We start from the raw sequence: 26,626 nt of genomic DNA on the forward strand, positions 1-26,626 counted from the left end.
CCGCCGTGCCAAGTGCTCTGGTTCTAAGAAGGAAGCCCCAGGTTTGTGCTCGGACGCAGCGCTGGTTGGAAGTCGTGTGGAGGGGAGCCCCCTGTCTGCAGCCGTGTGGACGGGCCCTCGGCCTGCGCTGATCTGTTCTCTTCTGCAGGTGACAAGGCTCTCGACGGCTACAGTAAGAAAAAGTACGTCTGCAAGCTGCTCTTCATCTTCCTCCTTGGTCACGACATTGACTTTGGACACATGGAGGCCGTGAACCTGCTCAGCTCAAACAGATACACGGAGAAGCAGATCGTGAGTGCCTCGCGGGGCCGCGGGGGGCAGCCCCCACGAGTGTGGACTGGCACGGCGTGGAGCCACCTCTCGTGGGTGCCTCATGTGTCCACCCTTCCGTGGTCACAGGCAGTTTGTTTCTGAAACAGGTGCCAGGTTAGGTTGCCCCCGGCCCCAGCCCGCGCCCCAGCCCGCGCCCAGCCCGCTCACGTTTCCGGAGCTTTCTCAGGGCTGCAGTCTTGGCCGGCCGTGTTCTCTTGTAGTCCTGTTACTTCCGTGTCTTCCACGTGATGAAGTCACGTGTTCGTATTTGTGAAGAACTTGAACTCACAGCGGTTACAGCACACTCCGTGCCTCAGGGTGTGCAGTCCAGTCGGCCCTGCGTCCACGGGTACGGGGCTGGAGACCCTGGGAAAGCAGTCGCGCCTGTGGCAAGCAGCGCAGGGTCCCTTTGCCGTCACCGCCCGGCGGCGCGGCGTGCAGGTCTGTGTGCAGCGCTTGCACTGTGCTGGCTGTGCAGGTGCCCGGCCGTGCTACAGAGGGCCGTGCCCCTCAGGGGAGTCCTGGAGCGAGTCCCTGTGGTGCTCAGGACTGGTGGCGTTGCTGTCTGTCCCGCAGTGCACCAAGAGGCCTGCGCTGGAGACCCTTAGTAACTGAAGGCCGATGGGGTCGCGCCCTTGTGCAGTGGGGCAGCGGCATTGATGTAGAGTTGCAGCGTGAGGGGGGACCCGAGGGAGGAGGGCGGGCCTGCTGGACCGTGGCCCGGCGATGGCGTTGCCTGGATCAGGTGGGAAGCGCGCAGTGGACACAGCAGACACATCTGACAGGCTGCACGTGGAGGAGACCACGTGGCAGAGCTGGCAGTGACCCGGGCTGCGTTCTGGGCAGCTGGATGCGAGGGGTGGCAGTGACCGTGCAGGTGGGGTGACTCTGGGGACACAGGTTCAGAGGGACAGACGGAGTAGGCAGCGTTTCTGGGAATCCCAGTTTGTCACTGGGTGATGTGGGTTTGGGCTGAGCAGTGTGGGGGGGGTCTGGTCTCTGAGGACATCAAAGCCAACTTGTCCCAGAGCAGTGCTGTCCTGTTGCGGGCCTTGGACTCCTCCTCATCCTCCTCTTCTTTCTCCTCCCTCCTCCTCCCTCCTCCTTCCCCTCCCCCTCCTCCCCCCTCGTCCTCTCCCCTCCCCCCATCCTCCTCCTCCTCCTCGTCCTCTCCCCTCCCCCCCATCCTCGTCCTCCCCCCCTCAGTGTGGCGATGCTCCCAGCTGCATGGAGCTCCCAGCTGCGTGGAGGGCACAGCTGTGCGGAGGGCGCGGCTGTGTGGAGTGTGGAGGGTGCGGCTGTGTGGAGGGTGCGGCTGTGTGGAGTGCGCGGCTGCGTGGAGCTCCCGGCTGTGTGGAGTGCGCGACTGTGTGGAGGGCACGGCTGTGCGGAGTGTGTGGAGTGCGCGACTGTGTGGAGGGCACGGCTGTGCGGAGTGTGTGGAGGGCGCGGCTGTGTGGAGTGTGGAGGGCGCGGCTGCGTGGAGCGCACGGCTCGCTCCGGTGGTCACGAGCCTCTGTCCTCGTGTCCTCTGGAAACACAGGGCTACCTCTTCATCTCCGTGCTGGTCAACTCCAACAGCGAGCTCATCCGCCTGATCAACAACGCCATCAAGAACGACCTGGCCAGCAGGAACCCCACCTTCATGGGCCTGGCCCTGCACTGCATCGCCAACGTGGGCAGCCGAGAGATGGCCGAGGCCTTCGCCGGGGAGATCCCCAAGATCCTCGTGGCCGGGTGCGTGCGGGTGCTCTCGTGCTCCGGGGCCACTTGTGACTGCGTGGTACAGACATTTGAATCTCCCCTCTCCGGTGAGGCTGGAGCAGGAAGTACAAGATTAGGAAGCCCTTCGGGCTCTCCTGCCCACCACTTGCGATTTGGAGATGGGTGGAAGAGGGAGCCTGTCCCCAACAGCCGGGCTCGCTGTCGGCGCCCAGGAAGAGGTGCCGGGCGCCCTCTGCTCAGCTCAGCTCTGTGCTGCCCTTCCCGGGTGCTGCTTGTAGGAGGTGGGCGCCAGAGAGCCCCCCCCCCGCCTCTGACCCAGAGCGAAGCCCAGGCCCGCCCACCAGAACATGAGCAGCCCAGGCTGCCCTGTGGGTCCCAGGTGCCCGCGCGCAGCGACCCCTGGACTCAGAAGAGGGGAGCAGGGTGGCTGTGGGCCGGCGGCAGGGTTGTCAGACTGGGAAGGTGGGCGGACACAGCCCCCAGGTGGCGAGACGGGCTGGAGCGAAGGTGGCGGAAGGTTTTGGACAAACAGGTCTGGTCCAAGGATCTCAGCTCACTGCAGTTGCCCCCAGGAGGGCCTTGGCAGGGTCTGGGCCTCTGTGCATCCCCCGAGGTGCTGCTGCCATGTGGTGAGTGGAGAGCAGGGCTGCCACTGGGCTTGCTGCACGTGCAGTGGGCGCCGTGGGCGCCACAGCCCCTGCCAGCCACCCAGGAGAGGCGGGGCCTGGGAGTGAAGCTGCAGGTGGGGTGGGGGCGTTTCATCTGAGGGGGTGGAGGAGCCAGGTCGACAGAGAGCAGTCCACACGCGGAGCCCAGACGGAGGTGGGCGGTCAGCAGTAGGCTGGGCAGGGCCGGGGCAACCGTGGGCAGCTGGTGGCCTCTGCTGTGCGTCCGAGACAAGGGTGCTCCGAGTAAGACAGCCAGGGTGGAAGTTGGACTGATGTGGCGGCGCGGGCTGGGGTAGAAACGGGAAATTGCGCCCCCTGCCTGCCACTGTGGCTGCTGCAGGTCACCGGCAAAGTCCTGGGACCTCCTACCGGCCACTGACTGCCTCTCTCTGCCTCCGGAGGGGGGGGCTCCGGGTCTGAAGTCTGCGTGTCCAGTGTAGCAGCTTCTGATCCTTAGTGTTGCTTGGTGAGCACCTGCTAGGTGACAGGCTGTGATGCCAGACAGGTGTCAGGGGTGATGGACGAGGGTCTCCCTGAGCTGCAGGCGCTAGCATGTGCGGATCCTGACGGGAGGGGCAGCCTGGGACCCCGGCAGGGTGTGTGCTGGGAGGGAGGACGAGGAAAGCAGCCCGAGAGGTGCAGGAGTGGTGCCTCCTGTTCACGGGGCACAGGGCGGTGCTGTTGCCCTGGGGAGCTGTGCGGGAGGGGCAGGTCCTCTACCTTGGAAGCTCGGGTCACGTGGACACCCTGGGCCCTCCTTGAAAGAAACGAAACCCGGCTGATGGTGCACGCCTCAGAGTGCAGTGCCGAGGGCTGGAGCCTCCGTGGCAGGAGGCCCCTGGTGGACACCTGTCCCCTGGCCACTGGAGGTCAGGTGCAGAGGAGTCGTGTGGTCAGGAGGAGGCCCGGGAGGGGCGGGCAGAGCGGTGCTGTGACGTCTGCACCCTGGGGTGAGGTTGGCCAGCTGAGAGACTCAGGGACGTGCCCTGTGAGCAGCCCCTGCCCTGACCCCAGTGTCCTGCTGGTCCCCGCCTTGGGTGCCCTCACCTGAGAGAGGCCGCTGGTCGTCGGTGTGGGGTGACACAGTCAGCCGTCTTCTTCAGCTTCCTGGTTGCAAACCCAGAGACCTGTGGAGAGGTGACTGTGCTGTGTGCACACTCCTGGGTGGAGGGGACGTGTGGGGAGACTGTGCTGTGTGCACACTCCTGGGTGGAGGGGACGTGTGGGGACTGTGCTGTGTGCACACTCCTGGGTGGAGGGGGCGTGTGGGCACTGTGCTGTGTGCACACTCCTGGGTGGAGAGGACGTGTGGGGACTGTGCTGTGTGCACACTCCTGGGTGGAGGGGACGTGTGGGGAGACTGTACTGTGTGCACACTCCTGGGTGGAGGGAAGTGTGGGGACTGTGCTGTGTGCACACTTCTGGGGGTGGCAGTGGCTCTCTCCTGTGTCATGGTGGTGCCTGGTGCTGTCCCCCTTCAATGCTCCTCTGTTGGATGTTGGCCTGGGAGAGCTCCATGGCCAGGCCTGCCCTCAGCAGCTGGAAGGGCGTGGGCGTGGGCGTGGGCCACCGTAGGGGTGTGGGCGTTGGTAGTGAAGCCTTTGCCTGCAGACTCCCCAGGCTGCTGTGAGCCCCGTGCCTCTGCTCTGGGGTCAGGCCTGCGGTGAGGGGAGGTGGCACGGAGTGACCTCGCTCTGGGTCTCGTCCCCACCTCCTGCCTGTGAGGCCCGCTTGTTCCTGGTGACGGCTGTTGCTGAGTGGCCGCGACGTCTGTCTTTCAGGGACACGATGGACAGCGTGAAGCAGAGCGCCGCCCTGTGTCTGCTGCGCCTGTACCGGACGTCCCCTGATCTCGTTCCCATGGGCGACTGGACGTCCCGTGTGGTCCACCTCCTCAATGACCAGCATCTGGTAAATCTTGGACTCAGTTGCATCCTTACCCCCAGGGAGCCGTCGTGAGACACAGCACCGTGAGAGCAGCCGGGGCACAGTGCACTGGGCCGTGGGTGCTGGACCACAGGGTGCACAGTGCACTGGGCCATGGGTGCTGGGCCACAGGGTGCACAGTGCACTGGGCCGTGGGTGCTGGGCCACAGGGTGCACAGTGCACTGGGCCGTGGGTGCTGGGTCACAGGGTGCACAGTGCACTGGGCCGTGGGTGCTGGGCCACAGGGTGCACAGTGCACTGGGCCGTGGGTGCTGGGCCACAGGGTGCACAGTGCACTGGGCCGTGGGTGCTGGGCCACAGGGTGCACTGGGCCGTGGGTGCTGGGCCACAGGGTGCACAGTGCACTGGGCCATGGGTGCTGGGCCACAGGGTGCACAGTGCACTGGGCCGTGGGTGCTGGGCCACAGGGTGCACTGGGCCGTGGGTGCTGGGCCACAGGGTGCACAGTGCACTGGGCTGTGGGGTGCTGGGCCACGGGGTGCACAGTGCACTGGGCCGTGGGTGCTGGGCCACGGGGTGCACTGGGCTGTGGGTGCTGGGCCACAGGGTGCACAGTGCACTGGGCTGTGGGGTGCTGGGCCACGGGATGCACAGTGCACTGGGCCGTGGGTGCTGGGCCACGGGGTGCACAGTGCACTGGGCCGTGGGTGCTGGGCCACGGGGTGCACAGTGCACTGGGCCGTGGGTGCTGGGCCACAGGGTGATAGTTCACTGGGCCATGGGTGCTGGGCCTCAGGGTGCACAGTGCAGTGGGCCGTGGGTGCTGGGCCACAGGGTGCACAGTGCACTGGGCCGTGGGTGCTGGGGCCCACACGGGTGCACAGTGCAGTGGGCCGTGGGGTGCTGGGGCCCACACGGGTGCTTGGCCGTTTGGTGCTGGGGGCCCACATGGGTGCACAGTGAGCTGGCTGTTGGGTGCTGGGCCACAGGGTGCACAGTGCACTGGGCCGTGGGTGCTGGGCCACAGGGTGCACAGTGCACTGGGCCGTGGGGTGCTGGGGCCCACACGGGTGCACAGTGCAGTGGGCCGTGGGGTGCTGGGGGCCCACACGGGTGCACAGTGAGCTGGCTGCTGGCTGCTGGGTGCTGGGTGCCCACACAGGGCCCGTCAGGACTGCGGCCTGTGCAGCACAGCGTGAGACTCTGCACCAGTGCCGGGGGCAAGGCCTCCCCAGGCGGAAGGAACAGGGGCTGCCCCGGCTGTCTTCTACCTGAGCCTTGTGGGGAGCGGAGAGCAAGACCAGCGTGTGGCAGGCAGTGCCCCCTCGGCCCCCTGCTTTAGGGCTGTGCTGGCGTGTCCTGTGTGCAGCTCGGGGCCCCCACATGTGGTCTTGTCACTCTGCACAGCCAGCCACGCGCAGACTTTCAGTGAGTGATGGGCTGCAGGTGACACGTGCTGTGGGAGGGACCCCGTGAGGCTCGCTGGGCCTGTCCTGCCCGGGGTCTGTGGGACAAGCGAGAGGAGAGAAGCAGGTAGCCATGTGTCCCTGCTGAGTGGGTGGGTGGCGTGCGCCCTCCCAGGGGAGTCCCACCTCAGAAGTGAAGTGTGAGTGGGCTTCAGACATTCGTGGAAAATGGAGGTAAGAGATAAGTTTCAAGTGTTTTGTGCAAAACGTCGTGAACTCCGTGTGCGGGTCTTCTGAAGTTTCGCATTTCCCTGAACTATTCGCACCAAAGCAAACTTGCGTCTTAATCCCATTTTCCACAAACTTTTTTTCTTCATATTCTTTTTGTTTTTAAAGATTTATTTGTTTGAAAGAGTTACAGAGAGAGAAGTAGAGAGAGAGAGAGAGGTCTTCCATCCGCTGGTTCACTTCCCAAGTGGCTGCAGTGGCTGGGGCTGGGCCAACCAAGGCCGGGAGCCAGGAGCTTCTTCCTGGCCTCCCAGGCAGGTGCAGGGCCCAAGCACTGGGCCGTCCTACACTGCTTTCCCAGGCCACAGCAGGGAGCTGGCCTGGAAGTGGGGCAGCAGGGACTGCAGCTGCACCGCAGCGCCGGCCCCCACTTTGTGACGTGTGCTTGAGAAGAGCATTACCCATGATGCTTGGCATTTGCTGTGGTGCGGCGGCCGCCTGGGCCGTCCCATGTCATGACCCCTGCTTATTAGATCTGAAATGAGCTGGGCCGGGACAGGGGGCCGGGAGAGGAGGAGAGCACCACCTCACGGCGGGGGGGCCCGATAGGGTGAGGACGAGCAGCATGGGGTCTCCAGGGTCAGGCCCCACCCACGGGGTACGATGTTGCCAGAGGCCGCCGGCTGCTGAGTGTCGCCAGCAGCTGGGCCTGTGAGCCCCTGGGCCGGGCAGGCTGTCGGGCCCGTCAGGCAGCGCCGCGGGAGCCCCAGGGGCTTTGTGGAGCGGGCAGGGAGGTGTGCGCAGCACCTGGTGCGTCAAGCTCAGTCATTGGGGTGTCTGTGGACAGAGGGCTGCGCCGGCCAAGAGGGAGGCTGTGTGGTCCTGGGCCCTGAGGTGCGTCCCAGTGACAGAGCAGGACGGAGCAGGTAGCGGGCGCTGCTGAGTCTGCGAGAGCCCGGGGCAGGAGGGGCCGCGGGCCGCGGAGGGCTGCCCTGGTTGCCTGCAGCCAGCAGTGCGGGGGGTGAGGCCCCTTTGCTGCGAGAAGCTGCCGCTGGTGCAGGCGCCGACTCCTGGCCAGGCCTCCCTGCTTAGGACGCAGCTTGGGCAACTCTGCACGAGGGGACTGCGTGCCACAGGTGCCCTCACGTCATAGGCATTCTCTGAGGCAGGGAGAGACTTGTTAGCACTCACCTGGCCAGTGAGAATGTGCAGGGAGGCCATTCCCATGGCGCCCCGGGAGCCGAGGAACCTGTGCCAGGGCCCCCGGAGCTCCCTGTGGGCGCTGCTCAGCTCAGGAGTGGCCGCGCCGGGCACCGGGTGCAGAGCTGAGTGCTGTTCTTCCTCCTCTGTGAGTGAGGTCCCCGTGAACCAGGAATGACGCAGGCCCTGGGCTCCCAGCCCTGCCCCTGGAGCCCTGCGGGGAGGGGTCTGGTGCTGGGACCACTTCTCAGCAAGGCCAGGGAGAGCGGACGTTTCCAGCTGCTGGGCTTTTCGGATGTAAGGATCAGGGGACTCCACAGACACTGTTTGCGCAGGGTGGTCGGAATCAGGCCCTGGAGGGGCTGCTGTCCTGGACCTCACCTGTAGGGGCCGCCACCTGCACAGCGCCAGGGGCTGGGCAGGGCGACATCTCCCGGTTTGCTCTGTTTTTTTTTTTTTTTTTTTTTTTTTTTTTTTTTAAGATTTTATTTATTTATTTATTTGAGAAGTAGAGTTACAGAGAGAGAAAGAGAGAGGGAGAGAGAGGTCTTCCATCCTCTGGTTCACTTCCCAAATGGCTGCAACAGCCAGAGCTGTGCCGATCTGAAGCCAGGAGCCTCTTCCAGGTCTCCCACATGAGTGCAGGGGCCCAAGCACTGGGCCATCTTCCGCTGCTTTCCCAGGCCACAGCAGAGCTGCATGGGAAGTGGAGCAGCCGGGATTTGAACCAGCGCCCATATGGGATGCTGGCACCGCAGGTGGAGGATTAACCTACTGAGTCGTGGCACCGACCCTGTTGCTCTGTTTTTAAAATCTCGTAATTATTTGTTTATTTGAAAGGCAGAGAGACAGAGAGAGATAGAAATCTTCTATCACTGGTTCATTTGCCAAATGTCTACAACCGCCAGTGCTAGGCTGGGCCAAAGCCAGGAGCCTGGAGTGCAATCTGGGCCTCCCACGTGGGGGGCAGGCGTCACCAACCCATCACCCGCCTCCTCCTGGCGTCTGCATTAGCAGGACACCGGAATTGGGGGTGGAGCAGAACTCCAGCCTGGCTCTGACACGGGATGCAGGCGTCCACAGCAGCACCTGGACAGCTGCACCAGGTGCACCCCGTGTCTCCCAGTTTTCAAAGAGGTTGGAGAAAGGAAGCCCCGTGTGCACCACGCTGAGCGTCGCTCGGCGGGCCTGTCGGGGCCGCTCACGGGCTGAGGTGGCCCGGGGACGGCTGGGCTGTTGGTCTTCGTGTAGAACGAGTTTCAAATGCATGGCGGCATCAAGAAGTTGACTGGGCTGACAGCGTCTGTCGTTTGTTTCCCATCAGGGCGTGGTCACGGCTGCCACGAGCCTGATAACCACCCTGGCGCAGAAGAACCCCGAGGAGTTCAAGGCCTCCGTGTCGCTGGCCGTCTCCAGGCTGAGCCGGGTGAGTGGGCACGGGACGGGTGCGGGGGCTTTTCTCCTAGCTGTTTTCTGCTTAATTAACATGAGACTGTAGAAGGTAGGGTCCTTGGCGTGCTTCGTAAATCCGGGCGCGAAGACGGCTGGTGTTCAGCTTTGTGCTAAGCCGCCCGTGTCCCGTTTACGGTGTCTGGATTCCTGACTCCAGCGTGCTCTTGCCAGCCGTGCCGCGATGGTTGGACTCTTGCCTCCCGCCTGGGAGCCTCAGTTGAGTTCCAGGTCCCTGGCTTTGCCCTGGCTCAGTCCTGGCCTGGCCACTGGGAGTGTTTGGGAGTGAACTAGAGATGGGAGCTCACAGTCCCCGTCCCCCACCCCCGTCACTCTCACCCTCACTTTTTTTCTTTTTAAAGATTTATTTTTTTATTTGAAAGAGTTACACAGAGAGAGTAGGAGAGGCAGAGAGAGAGAGAGGGAGAGGGAGAGAGAGGTCTTCCATTTGCTGGTTCACTCCCAAGATGGCTGCAGTGGCCAGAGCTCAGCCAATCAGAAGCCAGGAGCCAGGAGTTTCCTCCGGGTCTCCCACGCAGGTGCAGGGGCCCAAGGACTTGGGCCATCCTCCACTGCTTTCCCAGGCCACAGCAGAGAGCTGGGTCGGAAGTGGAGCAGCCGGCACTTGAACTGGTGCCCATATGGGATGCGGGCCCTGCAGGCGGTGGCCTCACCCACTACACCACAGTGCCGGCCCCTATGGTTCCCTCTTAGCTGTGTTATCTTGTCTGTGACCTGGTGTTTTGTGCTCTTAGTGTAGTGTGGCTGTCTGGCAGGCGGCTGCAGTTGTGAGTGGGCTTGGTGGCCTTCTGCAGTGGCAATGCTTCCGTGTCCTGTTTGTACATCTCTGGAGGCCCCACCTTAGACCCTCGGCCCGCCTGGGCCGGCTCTGGGTGCGGGGCCAGACTGCCTCGTGCCCTGGGCTCTGCTCCCTCTGCGCAGGCGCAGGCGGTCTCTGCTGAGTGCTGTCAGACGTGGAGCAGGCCCTCAGCCTGTTTCCCACCCCAGCCGTCTACTGGAGTTCCATAGGGACTGTCTTGAATCTAAATCAGTTTCTTTCCATTTGTAGACATGATGTTAGAGAAAAGAGGAGACAGCGAGCGAGCGAGCGAGTGAGAATCTTCCACCTGCTGGTTCACTCCCCGAATGGCTGCAATGGCTGGGGCTGGGCCAGGCTGAAGCCATGGGTCTGGAACCCTGTCTGGGTCTCCCACGTGGCTTTCAGGGGTCCAGGCACTTGGACATCTTCTCTGCTTTCCAAGACACGCGAGCAGGGAGCTAGATTGGGAGTGGAGCAGGTGGGAGTTGAACCCGTGGTCATATGGGACGCCAGTGCTGCAGGTGACAGCTCAGATCTTTTTCTTTAGATTGTTTATTTTAGTTTTTTAAAGCTTTATTTTTATTTGAAAGTCAGAGTTACATAGAGATAGAGGGAGAGTCAGAGAGAGAGAGAGAGAGAAGTCTTCCATCCGCTGGTTCACTCCCCAGTTGGCTGCAATGGCCAGAGCTGCGTTGATCAGGAGCCAGGATCTTCTTCCGGGTCTCCCACATGGGTGCAGGGGCCCAAGGACCTGGGCCATCTTCCACTGCTTTCCCAGGCCACAGCAGGGAGCTGGATGGGAAGTGGAGCAGCCAGGACTCGAGCCAGCGCCCATATGGCATGCTGGCACTGCAGGCGGCGGCTTTACCTGCTACACCACAGCTCCGGCCCCTTTATTGTGTTTAATTTCGCTTAGTAGCACCTGTTTTTATCTTTTTTTATTTGAAAAGAGAGATTGGGGGTGGGGGATGTCTCATCCGCTGGTTCACTCCCCAGACGGCTGCATCAGCCGCGCTTGGCCAGGCTGAAGCCAGGAGCCAGGAGCTCCCTCCTGGTCTCACGCACGGTGGCAGGGCCCAAGCACTTTGACCATACTGTCCCGCGTTCCCAGCTGCAGTAGCAGGGAGCTGTATCTGGACAGAGCAGCTGGATCTTGACCAGGGTTCCACTGTGGGATGCAGGTATTGTAAGAGGTGGCTTACCTGTGCTGCAACCCCAGGTCCTCATGGTGGCTTTGACTTGTGTTTTCCTAATGGCTGGTGCTGTGTGCATTGGTGCCGTGTGCATTGGTGTTGTATACACTGGTGCTGTATACATTGGTGCCGTATACACTGGTGCGTGTGCACTGGTGCTGTGTGCATTGGTGCCATGTGCATTGGTGCTGTGTGCATTGGTGCCGTATACACTGGTGCCATGTGCATTGGTGCTGTGTGCATTGGTGCCGTATACACTGGTGCATGTGCATTGGTGCTGTGTGCATTGGTGCCGTATACACTGGTGCGTGTGCATTGGTGCTGTGTGCATTGGTGCCGTATACACTGGTGCGTGTGCATTGGTGCCATGTGCATTGGTGCCGTATACACTGGTGCGTGTGCATTGGTGCCGTATACACTGGTGCGTGTGCATTGGTGCTGTGTACACTGGTGCTGTATACACTGGTGCGTGTGCATTGGTGCCGTGTGCATTGGTGCTGTGTGCATTGGTGCCGTATACACTGGTGCGTGTGCATTGGTGCCATGTGCATTGGTGCCGTATACACTGGTGCGTGTGCATTGGTGCTGTGTACACTGGTGCCGTGTGCATTGGTGCTGTACGCATTGGTGCGTTTGCACTGGTAAAGTGTGCATTGGTTTATTGGTGTACGTGTAGCTTTACCCGCTGCGCAACGGCGTTGGCCCTCCCCCGTGTTTTAAGTCACCTCTAGATCTGTGGTTCATACGGTCCTCCTTCTGGGGCCGTGACTCGGTGGTTAGCCTGCTGCCCGTGGTGCCGGCAGCCAGCGTGAGTCCTGGCTGCTCTGCTGCGGACCCAGCTTCCTGCGAACGTGCACCCTGGGCGGCGGCAGATGCTGGCTCAAGTGCCTGGGCCCCCGTCACCCACGTGGGAGACCTGGATAGAGTTTGGGCTCCTGGCTTCTCCCTGAGCCAGCCCCAGCTGTTGTGGGCATTTGGGGAGTGAACCAGCACTTGGAAAAATCTTTCTGTGTCTGTGTCTGTGTCTGTCTGTCTCTCTGCCACTCTTTTCAAATAAATTTTTATCAAAGATTTATTTATGCATTTGAAAGACAGAGTGTGACCCAGCTTTCTGCTGGGAGACAGCAGGTGCTGGCCAGTACTGGGCCCTGTCATCCACAGGGGAGACCCCGCCGGAGCGCCTGGCTCCTGGCTCGGCCTGGCTCAGCCCTGGCCGTGGTGGCCATGGAGGGGTGAGCCCTGCGTGGGGGGCTCTGCCTCTCCCTCTGTCTCTGTCGTTGTGCCTCACAAACAGTCCTGTAAATGGTTGTCTGATTGACACGTCGTGTGTGCGCTGGGGTGTGCGAGCCGAGCCAGCGTGGGCAGCGTGCGGAGGTCGGCACCGCCGTTCCTCCAGCTCCGATCATTCTGTCTGCTGGGAGCTTCAGGCCGTTGCTTCTCGTCGCCCTGAGATTTGTCACCAGCGGTTGAGCGCTGTGTGACAGACTAGCTCTCGCCTGTCGGACCCCCACACTGCCCCCCAGTTTTTTTTTTTTAGCTTTTTAAAAATGATTTGTTTATTTGAAAGGTAGAGTTAGAGAGAGAGAGAGAAAAGTCTTCCATCCTCTGGTTCACTCCCCCAGTGGCTGCAAAGGCCGGAGCTGGGCTGATCTGAAGCCAGGAGCCTCTTCTGGGTCTCCCACCTGGGTGCAGGGGCCCAAGCACTTGGGCCGTCTTCCACTGCTTTCCCAGGCCACAGCAGAGAGCTGGATCAGAAGTGGAGCAGCCGGGACTTGACCTGGCGCCCGCGTGGGATGCCGCACTGCAGGTGGAGGCTCAGCCCACTACGCCACAGCAGTGGCCCCCTCCCCCGGCTCTCCGCTGTGAAACTTTGAAGCCCCCGCCAGTGGGTGGGAACGTGTGGTTCCGTGTCTGTTTACCTGGCACAGTGTTCTCCAGTTCCATCCATGTTGTTGCGAATGATGGGATTTCATTCCTTCTGTGGCCAAATAGTGATTGGTTGTGTGTTCATTCCATGTGTTTTCTTTTTGCAAAGCTTTTATGTGTTCCTTCTTGGAGGACACACGCTGCACGTGCGTATTCAGAGATGGCGTGGTCGTGGTGCTGTGCACACTGTGTGGCTTCTTAGAGTGGCCGGCGCGTCCATCGCCTCACACACTGACTCTGTGAGAGCATCAGAAACCCTCTCGTGTCACTGCAGTCCAGCAGACGTCACCGTCACCCCGGGCACTCACTGTGAAGGGGACGTCACTGTCACCTCTGGTCTGTCCCGTGGACATCACTGTCACCTGTGGTCACTCATGGTGAAGTGCATGTCACTGTCACCTCTGGTCATTCACTGTGACGTGGACATCACTGTCACCCTGGTCACTCACTGTCACCCCTGGTCACTCACTGTGAAATGGACCTCACTGTTACCTCTGGTCACTGTCCAGTGGACATCACTGTCACCTCTGGTCACTCATGGTGAAGTGCATGTCACTGTCGCTCCCCGTCTTCGTGGAGGAACGACACAGGACCCTGCGCTGTTCTTTTGTATGCTCGGCCCTCCCCGGGTTTGCTACTGGTTCTTCCCGGGTTGGCTACCGTCCCTTCCACCTCCGTGGAAGGGCGGTTCCCCCTGGCCACTTTCCCCACTTCCGCGGGGGAGCGGCACACCGCCGGCCGGCTCTCTCGGGGGCTGCACAGGTGTTCCTTCAGATAGATGTTCCCCTTAGATGTTCCTGGTGCATGCTGTCTCTCTCCTCCCTTATAGTCCTCTTCCACCAATCCCAACTCTGCTACCCACATGCCGAGTACGCTGCTCTCCTCCAATCAGGAGCAGGTCCTACAGTTTATTGGTTGAACTGGAGGCAGCTGTGCAGAAGCTGTTTGCTCCTCTCCCAGCGCCATATTGTGGGAGAGCAGATGCATAGAATAAGTCTTAATTCCAGTAACTTAGTCTAGTCCGAGTTGCTCCCAGTTGCTCCCCACATGTCACTGTCACCTCTGGCTACTCACTGTGAAGTGGACGTCACTGTCACCTCTGGCCACTCACTGTGAAGTGGACGTCACTGTCACCTCTGGCCGTCATTGGCTGTGGCAGATAGCAGAGTGTGTCCCCTCCTGACTGTGACCTGGGCTCCTTGACCAAGCGCTCCCCACTGCCCGCCCTGCCCCCTGTAGCCCCCGCTCTGCCCTGTGAGGCCTCCGTCCCTGTGCCCGTGTCCCCTCACCTCACGCAGCACCTGCAGGTGGCTGTGTTGTTGCACCCTGGCTTTGTTGTGGCTGGATGGGAGTCCCTTGTGTGGGAGCCACAGTCTTTGTCATTCGTCCACTCGCGGCCGCTCTGGCTGCCGTGGACAGTACTGTGGGAGGCCTGGACGTGCAGGCATCTCGCGTGGGGCTGTGTGGTGTTGGGTGAGAGCCCGGCTTCCTTCTGCCTGTGCAAGTCCAGTTTCCCAGGCCCGCCTGGCAGAGCCACTCGTCGGGGGACGCCGGCTGATCCTGGCTGGAGCTGGCAGCTCTCCGACGCTGTCCCGTTGTCCGGGTTGTCTCCCTGTTCCACTGCGGCGTCTGCAGCCGGCCCCGTCTTCCTTTGCAGGCGCGGCTCTGTTTCCCGCCCGCTGCTGGCTGCAGAATGTGCTGCCGCTGCTTCTGTCTGTCACTCGGGAAGTTCCCCTCTAGGTCCAGGTCTAGTTTGCTGCACATTTTCATCATGAACAGTAAAACCATTTGAACTTGGAATTGTCTTTGTGGGAAAATTTCTAATTATGGACTCGATTTATCAAATTACTTTCTGCGTTTTTCATCTTTTTTTTTTTTTTTTTTTTTTTTTTGACAGGCAGAGTTAGACAATGAGAGAGACAGAGAGAAAGGTCTTCCTTCCGTTGGTTCACTCCCCAAATGGCCGCTACGGCCAGTGCTGCGCCGATCCAAAGCCAGGAGCCAGGTGCTTCTCCTGGTCTCCCATGGGGTGCAGGGCCCAAGCACCTGGGCCATCCTCCACTGCCCTCCCGGGCCACAGCAGAGAGCTGGCCTGGAAGAGGAGCAGCCGGGACAGAATCCGGCACCCCAACCGGGACAAGAACCCGGGGTGCCGGTGCCGCAGGCGGAGGATTAGCCTAGTGAGCTGCAGCGCCAGCCCTCATCATGTTCTTTTTAAAGATTGTTTCTTAGCACCGGTGCTGTGGTATAGTGGGTAAAGCCGCTGCCTACAGTGCTGGCATCCCATAAGGGCGCTGGTTCGAGTCCTGGCTGCTCCACTTCTGATCCAGCTCTCTGCTGTGGCCTGGGAAAACAGAAGAAGATGACCCAAGTGCTTGGGCCCCTGCACCCACGTGGGAGACCTGGAAGAAGCTCCTGGCTCCTGGCTTTGGATTGGCTCAGCTCTGGCCATTGTGGCCATTTGGGGAGTGAACCAGCAGATGGAAGATCTCTGTCTCTCCCTTTGTCTATAACTCTGTCTCTCAAATAAATAAATCTTTGTAAAAATGATTTATTTATTTGAAAGGCAGAGTTACATAGATGGAGACAGAGGGTGGGGAGAGAGGTCTTCCATCCGCTGGTCCACTCCCCGAATGGCCTCTGGGGCCAGGGCTGGTTCAGGCTGAAGCCAGGAGCTCCATCCAGGTCTCCCCTGTGGATGGCAGGGCCCAAGCACTTGGCCCATCGTCTGCTGCTTTCCCAGGCCATAGCAGGGAGCTGGATCGGAAGTGGAGCAGCCGGGGCTTGAACCAGCGCCCATATGGGATGCCGTGCTGCAGGCTGTAGCTTAACCTGCACCACGGTGCCGGCCCCACCGCTGTCTTCCTCTGCCCCGCGCAGTCCTTGCTGGAGCCGTCCTCACTGCAGGGCGTCTCCTGAGTGGGTCTCCACGCACTGCTCTGTGGGCGGAGGCACCGAAGCGGAGACGGGCAGACACTGGTGTGTGTTGGGAAAGCGCCGTGGTAGCCGGGGTCATTTACCAGCCTACTGAGGCGGCCGGGTCAGCGCCCACTGGACCAGAGCGGGGCGGGGGCCGGGGCTGTGCTGTCTGGCCGCAGTGGTGTGTGTCTGGGCTGAGGGACACAGGCGGCCAGACGCTGGCTTCTGCAGGCGCCCCTTCACCCCCGAGGGCAGAAGCTTCCGTGTTTCATTTTCAGCGCACGAGGGAAGTCTGCAGGCCGCCTGGCTCAGCGCTGCAGTGCCTTGTGTGCCTGGGCATGGTTGCTGCTCAGCGGTTGGTGATGACCGATCCTGGCCGGCTTGTGCAGCAGAGCGCGGCGGCAGCCCCCGGCCTTGCTGGGGACCTGGGGTCGGCCTGCAGCTTCGTCTCTGGAAAATGGAAACCAGCTCTGCACGGCCGTGGGCGAGGCCCGCCCGGCTCAGCGCCGCCCTTGTCTTGCAGATTGTGACGTCGGCGTCCACCGACCTGCAGGACTACACCTACTACTTCGTCCCGGCGCCCTGGCTGTCGGTCAAGCTGCTGCGGCTGCTGCAGTGCTACCCGCCCCCAGGTGAGGGGCCTCGGGCTGCAGACCCGTCTGTGTCGGCGGCGCTGCGTTCAGCTTGGTCAGGATGTGGGTTCCGTCCAGTGTCAGGTCCGTGCAGGTTTTCGGAAATAGTCTTTTACAGTAAAACCTGAAGCCGGGAGGTCCTTTATCCTAGCATTGTAACCTCTGTGACCTGTGACCTTGCTGTACTAGCATTGTAACCTCTGTGACCTGTGACCTTGCTGTACACGGCCTGTGTGACCTATGACCCCACCGTACACAGGCAGGGGTGTCAGTGTTCACGCTTCATCCTAGAATGTCCTTGGACGGCTCAGCTGGGTCAGTAGAAGCAGGATTTCTGGCTGACGAATGTGCTTCACCTCCTCTGCCGTCCGGCCTCTGCCCCTCTGACTCGGTTCCCTTTTGTGTGCGGCGTCTGTCCAGGCTGCGGGACTTTCTGTACTGAGTAAACGCCTTCTTGCCCTGAAGGAGAAGCGGTGATGGAGAGACCCCCACCTCCACCTCCCGGTCCCCACCTCCCCCCCGCCTCCTGGTCCCCCTCTCTCCCCCGCCTCCCGGCCCCCCGCCTCCAGGACCCCCGCCTCCCAGTCCCCTGCCTCCAGGACCCCCGCCTCCCAGTCCCCGCCTCACCCTGGGCGCATCCTCCTATGCGGCCCCTGATCCCCAGCCCCCTGACGGCCGCGGTGCCGATGCCGGCCTGGTGCTGGGCATCCCTGTGCGTGGTGTCAGGTGTGGAGCCCCGCAGCACCGGCCGTGCTGGGCGCGGAGGTGGAGTCGCGGGCTGTGCCTCTGCCCTGCTTTCCTTCCCCCTCCCCCCTCTTTTCTGGTCCATTTCCTTTCTCTGTTTGAGCAGAGTTTTTCCTTTGTGTCCAGTTTGCAAGTTGCCCAGGTCTTTGGTAGCGAGTGTGGGGCGCCGTCCCCTTTCCCGCAAGCACTCTGTCTTGCCCAGGTCTCTCAGGTCTCATTTCTCTCGGTTTTATGGACAGGGAGTTCTGTCGTCCACACTGACCCAATGATCACTAAGGGCTTAAATTGCTGTGTCCATGCTCGCCTGCCCCCAGTGTCCATGCTTGTCCGCCCCAGTGTAAGTGCGCACCCCTGTGTGCAGTGAGTGGAGTTTCTTACGAAAGCTCACAAAGTACGCAGTGTGTGGGGAGAACCCACGGCCAGTTGGCAGGGCAGACAGGGACTGGGCGCCCGTCAGCAACTCTCTGTCCCGCCCAGAAGACCCTGCAGTGCGTGGCCGCCTGACCGAGGGCCTGGAGAGCATCCTGAACAAAGCCCAGGAGCCGCCCAAGTCCAAGAAGGTGCAGCACTCGAACGCCAAGAACGCCGTGCTGTTCGAGGCCATCAGCCTCATCATCCACCATGACAGGTGGGCTGTGCACCCCCCCCCGGCCCCTTGCCCGCCCCCCCTACTCCCCCACCCCCCGGCTTCTGTGCCTCTCTGGTCTCAGAACTTCCCCTCCAGTTGCCTTGCAGGGCCTTGTCCTGCCGCCCCAGCCTGTGCCCTGCAGGGGCTGGGCCCGCCGTCGGCTGGAGGTCGCAGGCAGTGTGCAGCCGGCCGTGGCTCCCAGCGGAGAGGCGTCCTGGACCTCGCTGGGTTCCCAGGCGTGGCCTGCGTGCGGGCTGTGGGAGGCAGCGCCTTCAGAACCAGCCGACAGGTGACTGAACGCAGAGTCGCTGCCGGCACGCTTGGGAGCTGCAAAATTTCATATCCAGTGTCGAAGCCTCTCAGGCTTGTGGAATATAGAAGGTCTAAAAAGTTCGCAGAAAATGATATTACGAAAAAGCTATGTGTGAGTTTCAAAGTTTCTTGCTCCAAAATACACAAATCTTAGATTTTTCCAAGAACTTTTTTTTTTTTTTTAAGATTTATTTGTTTATTTGGAAGGCAGAGCTAGAGAGAGAGACAGAGAGAGATCTTGCCCCTGCTGGTTCATCCCAGATCCCACAGTGGCTGGGCTGGGCCAGGCTGACACCAGGAGCCTGGAGCTCCACCTCCGCCTCCCTCGAGCGGCAGGGCCCAAGTGCCGGCCATCTTCTGCGCTTCCCGAGGGGCATCAGCGGGGCGCTGCGTCGCAAGCAGAGCAGCCGGGCTCGCGCTGGCAGGGACTCGGGCCCCTCCGGGACCTGAGGTCAGCTCAGGAGGAGCAGGTCATGCGGAGGAAGAGTCTGAGGCGGGAGGCTTCCTGCCCCCGCCTGCTCACCGTGAGACCCTCCTGTCGGCCTGGGCACCAGGCTGGCCGCCTCCGGCTCCGGTCACTCGGGCCTCGGGGTGGCAGGGCAGCAGTTGGCTTCTGCACGTTCCTGCCCATCACCAGCGAGGCCTGGGAAAGCTGCGTGCGTGGCTCGTGGTGGCACTGGACAGAGGGGTGCCTCGGGTGGCCCCTGGAGTTTTTGGGTGCTGTGTGGGAGGGCTGAGGAGTTCCTTCCCATCATGCTGTCCCCCTTCAGTGAGCCAAACCTGCTCGTCCGTGCCTGCAACCAGCTGGGCCAGTTCCTGCAGCACCGCGAGACCAACCTGCGCTACCTGGCCCTGGAGAGCATGTGCACGCTGGCCAGCTCCGAGTTCTCCCACGAGGCCGTCAAGACGCACATCGAGACCGTCATCACCGCCCTCAAGGCAAGCGTGTGTCCACGGGGCCCTCTGGGTGCGGGCTCGCCCTGCGAGGCCCTGCTCTGGCATGGCCGGCCCCAGCAGGTGCTTCAGGAGGAAGGTGGTTGTTTTTGGTGGAAAGGAAAGGTTTTGTCCCCGTCCCAAGAAGGCTCGCCCTTTCAGAGGAAGCGTGCCTCCTCGAGCGTTTCCTGTTCCTGCCCGAGGGCTGCGGTCTCGGGCTTGGAGAAGCCAGCTGAGTCCCGTGCTCCCTCCCGGCGCTGTCCCTGGTGGACAGCGCCCGGGGCACCTCAGGGCCTTCGCGCCAGCCTGTTCGCTGCTGGGCCGGCAGGCGTCGGCGGAGCAACGCCGGCTTTGTGGTTCAGCTTCTTACTGACCTGAGCTCTCCCTGCTCTGGTTCTGTTGTGTTTCTGGTCCCTCCTGGGTCAGACACTGGACAGGGCTCGCTGGTGAGCTGGGTCCCACCACCGAGCAGGTGCTCCTCAGGGGGGGATCTGGTCACAATGACCTGGGTGGGGCCTGGAGCCTGCCCTGGGACCAGCTCTGTGACCACATAGTGCAGAGACCCTCCCCCGACCCCCACCAGAGCCAGGGCTGGGGCCGCAGAAGCGCTGGCCCTGGAGGCAGGTCATGGTGGGACAGAGTCTCGGCTGTCCGGACCACTTGGTCCAAGTGCACGGAGTGAGAGGGGGCCAGTAAATCGAGGGCAGGGGCCTCGGGGTGACCACAGCTTGCTGGGCTCCTGGAGGAGGTGGTGAGTCAGGAGGGTCTAGACTGGGGGGGCGTAGGGGCGGTCGGCGATGTCCTTCGGGGGCGTGGCCTCTGAGCCTCTGCTCCTGCGCCCTTGACTCTGCCCTTGTCCCCAGACGGAGCGGGATGTGAGCGTGCGGCAGCGAGCCGTGGACCTGCTGTACGCCATGTGTGACCGCAGCAACGCCCAGCAGATCGTGGCCGAGATGCTGAGCTACCTGGAGACGGCCGACTACTCCATCCGAGAGGAGATCGTGAGTGGCCTGGGCCAGGCGGGCCGCAGCCAACCGTGTGCTGAGTTCCTTAAGCAGCGCTGTCAGTCTGCAGCGTGACTTCGGGCTCCCTCCCGGCAGCTGTCCTGGGCGCCGGCCACTTCTGCCACTCGGGTCCGAACGGGGCTGCCGTGGTAGATGCCGGGTGTGTCTGTCACAGTCGCGGCCTGGGGTCTTCCTTGTCTCTGGCGACCCAGAGGCCGTGCGCCGTGGTTTGTGTGTGCACTCTGTGCCCTATGCCGTTCCTATCCTTGGAGCAGATGCACACGCCAGGCAGCTCAAGGTGAAGACTGAGTGAGGTGGGGTCTGAAAGGCAGGGCAGGCGTGTGCAGGGTGGCGCCAGCTCCCCCGTGGGCTCCCCGGTTCTGACAGTGGACGCTGGGCTGTCAGTGGGGAGCCTGCTGTGCCGTCCTGGTTTAAGAGCGGTCAGTGCTGCCGGAGCCGCAGCCCCTGTCCACTACGGGAGAAGCATCGCCTCATTTGTCTCTTTGGATGCCAGTGTGAGAGCCTTTGACTGGGAAAGCCGGGTGGGACTCAGCCTCAGGTCACTGTGGGAGTGAGGGCCTCGGTGCCCAGGGCATCGTGGCCACATTGGCTGAGCTCCAGCGGGAGCCTGCGGCTTCTGAGAGCAGGGATCCGGGAGCGACTCTCACGCTGCGGGAGGGGTGCGTCGGGAGGGGTGGGACGTGGAGCCAGGGGCTGGGCTGCGCCCAAGCAGGAGGCTCCAGGACAGGTGGGGTGTGGGGCGTGGCCTGGAGGCCTGTGTTGGGCAGCGTGGGCTCTGGGGCTGGTTGTCCCGGGGGTATTTTTAAAGGGTTTTGTTATTTGAGAGACAAAGGGTGCTCCTTTTCACCAGTTCAGTCCCCAAATGCCCACAACAGCCAGGGCTGGCCAGGCCAAAGCCGGGGACTGGGGACCTAGCCTGGCGGTCTCACGCGTGGATCCTGGGCCATCCCGTGCTGCATGATCAGGAACCGCGGTGGCACTGACCCCCGGCCCCTGGTGCTGGCGTCTCAACAGCTCTAAGTTGTCTGCACTTGACTGCTTTAGAGTGATGTGTTGTTGATTAGTCGTGGAGGTTTTCAAGTCTTACTTGCGTGTAAATGGCACGTGACAGTGCTTGGTGAGTTTCATTCAGTGCCGGGATGTGCCAGGCGTGTTAAAGCATGTGCTGTGCCGTGGGGGCCAGAAGTAGGCGTGGCCTCAGATCTGTGTGTGCTGTGGGGGTGGCTGGAGGCCAGGTCCCCGTGGGGCTAAGGAGGAGGTGGTGTCAGGTGCGGCTGTGTCGTCCTTTGCCGTTGCGGCCTTTCCTGCCATGCGTGCCCCGTCACGCCAGCGAGGCGTGTCTCCTGGCTCAGTCTGCTGTCTGCACGCCTCCAGACCCCTGCCGAGACCACGTGGTCCTGAAGGCCCGGCTGGACGCTGGGGGTCCGCAGGCACCTGCCCTGACCTGCCCACCCCCGCAGGTGCTGAAGGTGGCCATCCTGGCCGAGAAGTACGCCGTGGACTACACGTGGTATGTGGACACCATCCTGAACCTGATCCGCATCGCGGGCGACTACGTGAGTGAGGAGGTGTGGTACCGCGTCATCCAGATCGTCATCAACCGCGACGATGTGCAGGGCTACGCCGCCAAGACCGTGTTCGAGGTGAGGCCCGTGCCGCGCCGGGGCTGGGTGCAGGAGGCCGCCGCTCGCCTCCCTTCTCGCTCCACCACGTTCTGGACGTCGGCTCGTCCTCCGCTTCTTCCCACCCTGGTCCCCCAGCTGCTGGCGAGGCGCTGTACGTGCTCCCCACGCCTTGCAGTGGGCCCGCGTGGCGGCCTGGGTCCCGCACTCTAGCGTCAGGCTGTTGGGAGCTTGGGGCGTGAGTCCTCTCCGAGTACGCCCTCCAGGAAGGTGGTCTGAGCTCTGTGCGTCTGTCCGGTCGTTGTGGCGGCCTCTGTGGCTGCCCCGTCCCTGTCCCTGTGCCATGTGGAGCTCCTGCCCCAGCTCACTGGCTGTGGTTTCCAGGCCCTGCAGGCCCCGGCGTGCCACGAGAACCTGGTCAAAGTGGGCGGCTACATCCTGGGGGAGTTCGGAAACCTGATCGCTGGGGACCCCAGATCCAGGTAAGGGCCCTCGGCCCAGGGGCTGTGCTGCCGGCGCCCCCGGCCAGCCTGGGAGTCCCAACACCCATCTCCCTTGGGATTCACATCTTTGTATTTTCCTTGTAGTTGGGAGCGCAGGGATGGGATTGCATGGCCAAGATTGCGAGGGGGAGGGGAGGATGGAGTCCGAGCTGGAGCCAGACACATGTGCAGCAAAGAGGCTCCTGGTGCAGAAGCCCCACCCCGTAGACAGCATGCGGCCTCCGTGTTCCTGGTGCAGAAGTCCCCCCCCCCCCCCAATTATAGACAGCGTGTGGCCTCCATGCCTGGTGTAGAAGCCCCCCCCCCCCACTGTAGACAGCGTGCAGCCTCCATGCCTGGTGTAGAAGCCCCCCCCCCCCCCCCCGTAGACAGTGTGTGGCCTCCATGCCTGGTGTAGAAGCCCCCCCCTGTAGACAGCGTGTGGCCTCTGTGCCTGGTGTAGAAGCCCCCCCCCCCCACAATTGTAGACAGCGTGCGGCCTCCATGCCTGGTGTAGAAGCCCCCCCCCCCCCCCCGTAGACAGTGTGTGGCCTCCATGCCTGGTGTAGAAGCACCCCCCCCCCCCCCGTAGACAGTGTGTGGCCTCCATGCCTGGTGTAGAAGCACCCCCCCTCCCTGTAGACAGCGTGCAGCCTCCATGCCTGGTGTAGAAGCCCCCCCCGTAGACAGCGTGTGGCCTCCATGCCTGGTGTAGAAGCCCCCCACCATTGTAGACAGCGTGCGGCCTCCATGACTGGTGTAGAAGCCCCCCCCCCCCCCCCGTAGACAGCATGCGGCCTCCATGCCTGGTGTAGAAGCCCCTCCCCCAATTGTAGACAGCTGTGGCCTCTGTGCCTGGTGTAGAAGCCCCTCCCCCACAATTGTAGACAGCGTGCGGCCTCCATGCCTGGTGTAGAAGCACCCCCCCTCCCTGTAGACAGCGTGCAGCCTCCATGCCTGGTGTAGAAGCCCCCCCCGTAGACAGCGTGTGGCCTCCATGCCTGGTGTAGAAGCCCCCCACCATTGTAGACAGCGTGCGGCCTCCATGACTGGTGTAGAAGCCCCCCCCCCCCCCGTAGACAGCATGCGGCCTCCATGCCTGGTGTAGAAGCCCCTCCCCCAATTGTAGACAGCTGTGGCCTCTGTGCCTGGTGTAGAAGCCCCTCCCCCACAATTGTAGACAGCGTGCGGCCTCCATGCCTGGTGTAGAAGCCCCCCCCCTCCCTGTAGACAGCGTGCAGCCTCCATGCCTGGTGTAGAAGCCCCCCCCTGTAGACAGCGTGTAGCCTCCATGTTCCTGGTGCAGAAGCCCCCCACCACTGTAGACAGCGTGCGGCCTCCATGCCTGGTGTAGAAGCCCCCCCGCTGTAGACAGCGTGTGGCCTCTGTGCCGCGTGGTGCCGGCAACTCGGAGGTGAGTGAGGTGACACGCCTGTGTTCTCCGCCTGCCCAGCCCCCTGATCCAGTTCAACCTGCTGCACTCCAAGTTCCACCTGTGCAGCGTCCCCACGCGAGCGCTGCTGCTGTCCACCTACATCAAGTTCGTGAACCTCTTCCCGGAGGTCAAGGCCACCATCCAGGACGTGCTGCGCAGCGACAGCCAGCTGCGGAACGCCGACGTGGAGCTGCAGCAGCGGGCCGTGGAGTACCTGCGGCTCAGCACTGTGGCCAGCACCGACATCCTGGTGGGTGGGAACTGCCCGCAGTGGCCCTCCCTCGCCGGCTGCTGGGAGCTGGGGCTCTGTGCAGGGCTGACCAGTCTCGTCTCCCGCCAGGCGACGGTCTTGGAGGAGATGCCCCCGTTCCCCGAGCGGGAGTCCTCCATCCTGGCCAAGCTGAAGAAGAAGAAAGGCCCCGGCACGGTGACAGACCTGGAGGAGACCAAGCGGGAGAGGAGCGTGGACGTGAACGGGGGCCCTGAGCCCGCCCCGGCCAGCGGCAGCGCTGCGGTGGGTCCCTCAGCGCGGCTCCCCCACTTCCCGGCTCTGGGTCCCTTGCTGGGCTGCTCGTGGCTGGGTCGGGACAGACCTGCCTGCCTGGCCATCATTCTCTCCAGCCGTGGGTGAGCACTTTCCTGGGAGGCCAGGTCATCCCAGGAGCTGCAGCGACGCTTCTGTCTCCCCGTGTGTGTCCACTCACACAGCAGCCGGGTCCCTCACCTCACGCATGCTCCAGGGGGCGCTCTGCCGAGGCGGGCATCACTCGAGAGAGGCCAGGAAAGACTGCCGCCTCGTGCGTGTGTCGGGGTCCCAGTGTTCCTGGCCAGATCTGCTTGTGTGGCCCCTGCTCACCGTGCCTCTCCCCATCCCCGATGCGGCCCCCTGCATGCAGCCAGTGCCCTGGCCCCGCGCCCTTCTAGAAGGCGTCACTCACCGCTGTGGCTGGCGCCTGCTTGGTGGCTTCTGGCAGCTTGGTTTCATGAGGGGTTGATTCAGATCACAGGGCACGTGCCTGTTTCTGCCCTTTGTGCCTGGGTGAGTGACCGGTGAACTCGCAGGTCCCTGTGGAGCCTGTGGACAGGCACTGCAGAGCCAGAGACCTGTGCCCAGCGCCTGTGGCCTCCTTCTCTCCCCTCTTGAGGTCACAGAGGTCAGCCCAGCGGCAGAGGGTCGTGACAGAAGGATTAGCGGTGCACAGACTGGTGTTTGGGCCAGGCCCCTGGCTCCTCTGACGGAGGGCACTCGGCCCTGCAGAGAGCGTCCAGCAGGGTCACCGGCTGCTTGTCTGTCCCTGGGAAGCTGCAGGGGCCCCATCCCCCAGCAGCCGGCCCCAGGGCACACTCGGGACAGCCCGCTTGTCACTGGCCTCTCTCTCTGGTTTGCTTTTTCTTTTCCACTCTGCCCTGAGAAGTGAGGTGCAGCAGGCCCAGCTCGGCCAGGGTGGGCTCTGAGGTGGGCGGGGCTCTGGCCCTTGGCACTTGCCTAAGTGGCCTAGCCAGTGTCAGTAGGAGCCTCCCTGACCCTGGATGTCAGGGTCGTGTTGCCCCTGATGGCGGGCGAGGGTCAGGGGCCTCACCCCCAGGAGGCAGGGTCAGCACAGCACATCTGTCACTGAGCCCCACGCTTCCTCCCTGAGGAAGGGCAGCAGGTGGGTGGTCCCCAGGTGTGTGTGGTGAGCGTGTGTCTCCCCAGGTGTATGCGGTGAGCGTGTGTCTCCCCAGGTGTGTGTTGTGTGAGCGTGTCTCCCCAGGTGTGTGCGGTGTGAGCGTGTGTCTCCCCAGGTGTGTGGTGTGAGCGTGTCTCCCCAGGTGTGTGCGGTGAGCGTGTGTCTCCCCAGGTGTGTGCGGTGAGCGTGTGTCTCCCCAGGTGTGTGCGGTGAGCGTGTGTCTCCCCAGGTGTGTGCGGTGTGCGCGTGTGTCTCCCCAGGTGTGTGTGTGGTGTGCGCGTGTCTCCCCAGGTGTGTGCGGTGTGCACGTGTGTCTCCCCAGGTGTGTGTGGTGTGAGCGTGTGTCTCCCCAGGTGTGTGTGGTGAGCGTGTGTCTCCCCAGGTGTGTGCGGTGTGCGCGTGTCTCCCCAGGTGTGTGTGTGGTGTGCGCGTGTGTCTCCCCAGGTGTGTGTGGTGAGCGTGTGTCTCCCCAGGTGTGTGCGGTGTGCGCGTGTGTCTCCCCAGGTGTGTGTGTGGTGTGCACGTGTGTCTCCCCAGGTGTGTGTGCGGTGTGCACGTGTGTCTCCCCAGGTGTGTGTGGTGTGAGCGTGTGTCTCCCCAGGTGTGTGTGGTGAGCGTGTGTCTCCCCAGGTGTGTGCGGTGTGCGCGTGTGTCTCCCCAGGTGTGTGTGTGGTGTGAGCGTGTGTCTCCCCAGGTGTGTGTGTGGTGTGCGCGTGTGTCTCCCCAGGTGTGTGTGGTGTGAGCGTGTGTCTCCCCAGGTGTGTGTGGTGAGCGTGTGTCTCCCCAGGTGTGTGCGGTGTGCGCGTGTGTCTCCCCAGGTGTGTGTGGTGAGCGTGTGTCTCCCCAGGTGTATATGCTGTGAGCGTGTGTCTCCCCAGGTGTGTGCGGTGTGCGCGTGTGTCTCCCCAGGTGTGTGTGGTGTGCGCGTGTGTCTCCCCAGGTGTGTGTGGTGAGCGTGTGTCTCCCCAGGTGTGTGTGGTGAGCGTGTGTCTCCCCAGGTGTGTGTGGTGTGCGCGTGTGTCTCCCCAGGTGTGTGTGGTGTGTGTGTGTGTGTCTCCCCAGGTGTGTGTGGTGAGCGTGTGTCTCCCCAGGTGTGTGTGGTGTGCACGTGTGTCTCCCCAGGTGTGTGTGGTGTGTGGTGTGTCTGTCTCCCCAGGTGTGTGTGGTGTGCGCGTGTGTCTCCCCAGGTGTGTGTGGTGTGTGGTGTGTCTGTCTCCCCAGGTGTGTGTGGTGTGAGCGTGTGTCTCCCCAGGTGTGTGTGGTGTGCACGTGTGTCTCCCCAGGTGTGTGTGGTGAGCGTGTGTCTCCCCAGGTGTGTGCGGTGAGCGTGTGTCTCCCCAGGTGTGTGTGGTGAGCGTGTGTCTCCCCAGGTGTGTGCGGTGTGCACGTGTGTCTCCCCAGGTGTGTGT

At 62.6% G+C, this 26,626-nt stretch overlaps 1 protein-coding gene across 2 annotated transcripts in view; it reads left to right on the top strand.

Moving 5' to 3' along the window:
• AP2A2 (adaptor related protein complex 2 subunit alpha 2) overlaps positions 1-26,626 on the top strand; it is an 85,946-nt gene that overhangs the window by 45,484 nt on the left and 13,836 nt on the right. Inside the window, exons 3-14 of one of the 2 annotated variants that reach the window (XM_070057148.2) lie at positions 149-291; positions 1,856-2,049; positions 4,487-4,616; positions 8,752-8,853; positions 16,258-16,366; positions 17,588-17,738; positions 18,821-18,989; positions 19,847-19,984; positions 21,469-21,651; positions 22,015-22,112; positions 23,566-23,797; positions 23,888-24,061. In XM_070057148.2, the coding sequence (XP_069913249.1) occupies positions 149-291; positions 1,856-2,049; positions 4,487-4,616; positions 8,752-8,853; positions 16,258-16,366; positions 17,588-17,738; positions 18,821-18,989; positions 19,847-19,984; positions 21,469-21,651; positions 22,015-22,112; positions 23,566-23,797; positions 23,888-24,061 (1,823 nt within the window). The remainder of the gene's footprint in view (positions 1-148; positions 292-1,855; positions 2,050-4,486; positions 4,617-8,751; positions 8,854-16,257; positions 16,367-17,587; positions 17,739-18,820; positions 18,990-19,846; positions 19,985-21,468; positions 21,652-22,014; positions 22,113-23,565; positions 23,798-23,887; positions 24,062-26,626) is intronic. The other variant, XM_070057177.2, reaches the window with a different exon arrangement.

The sequence above is a fragment of the Oryctolagus cuniculus genome, chromosome 1 (genome assembly GCF_051225735.1).
Source record: "Oryctolagus cuniculus isolate XC-2025 breed Fujian yellow rabbit chromosome 1, ASM5122573v1, whole genome shotgun sequence".
NCBI classification, from domain to species: Eukaryota; Metazoa; Chordata; class Mammalia; order Lagomorpha; family Leporidae; genus Oryctolagus; species Oryctolagus cuniculus.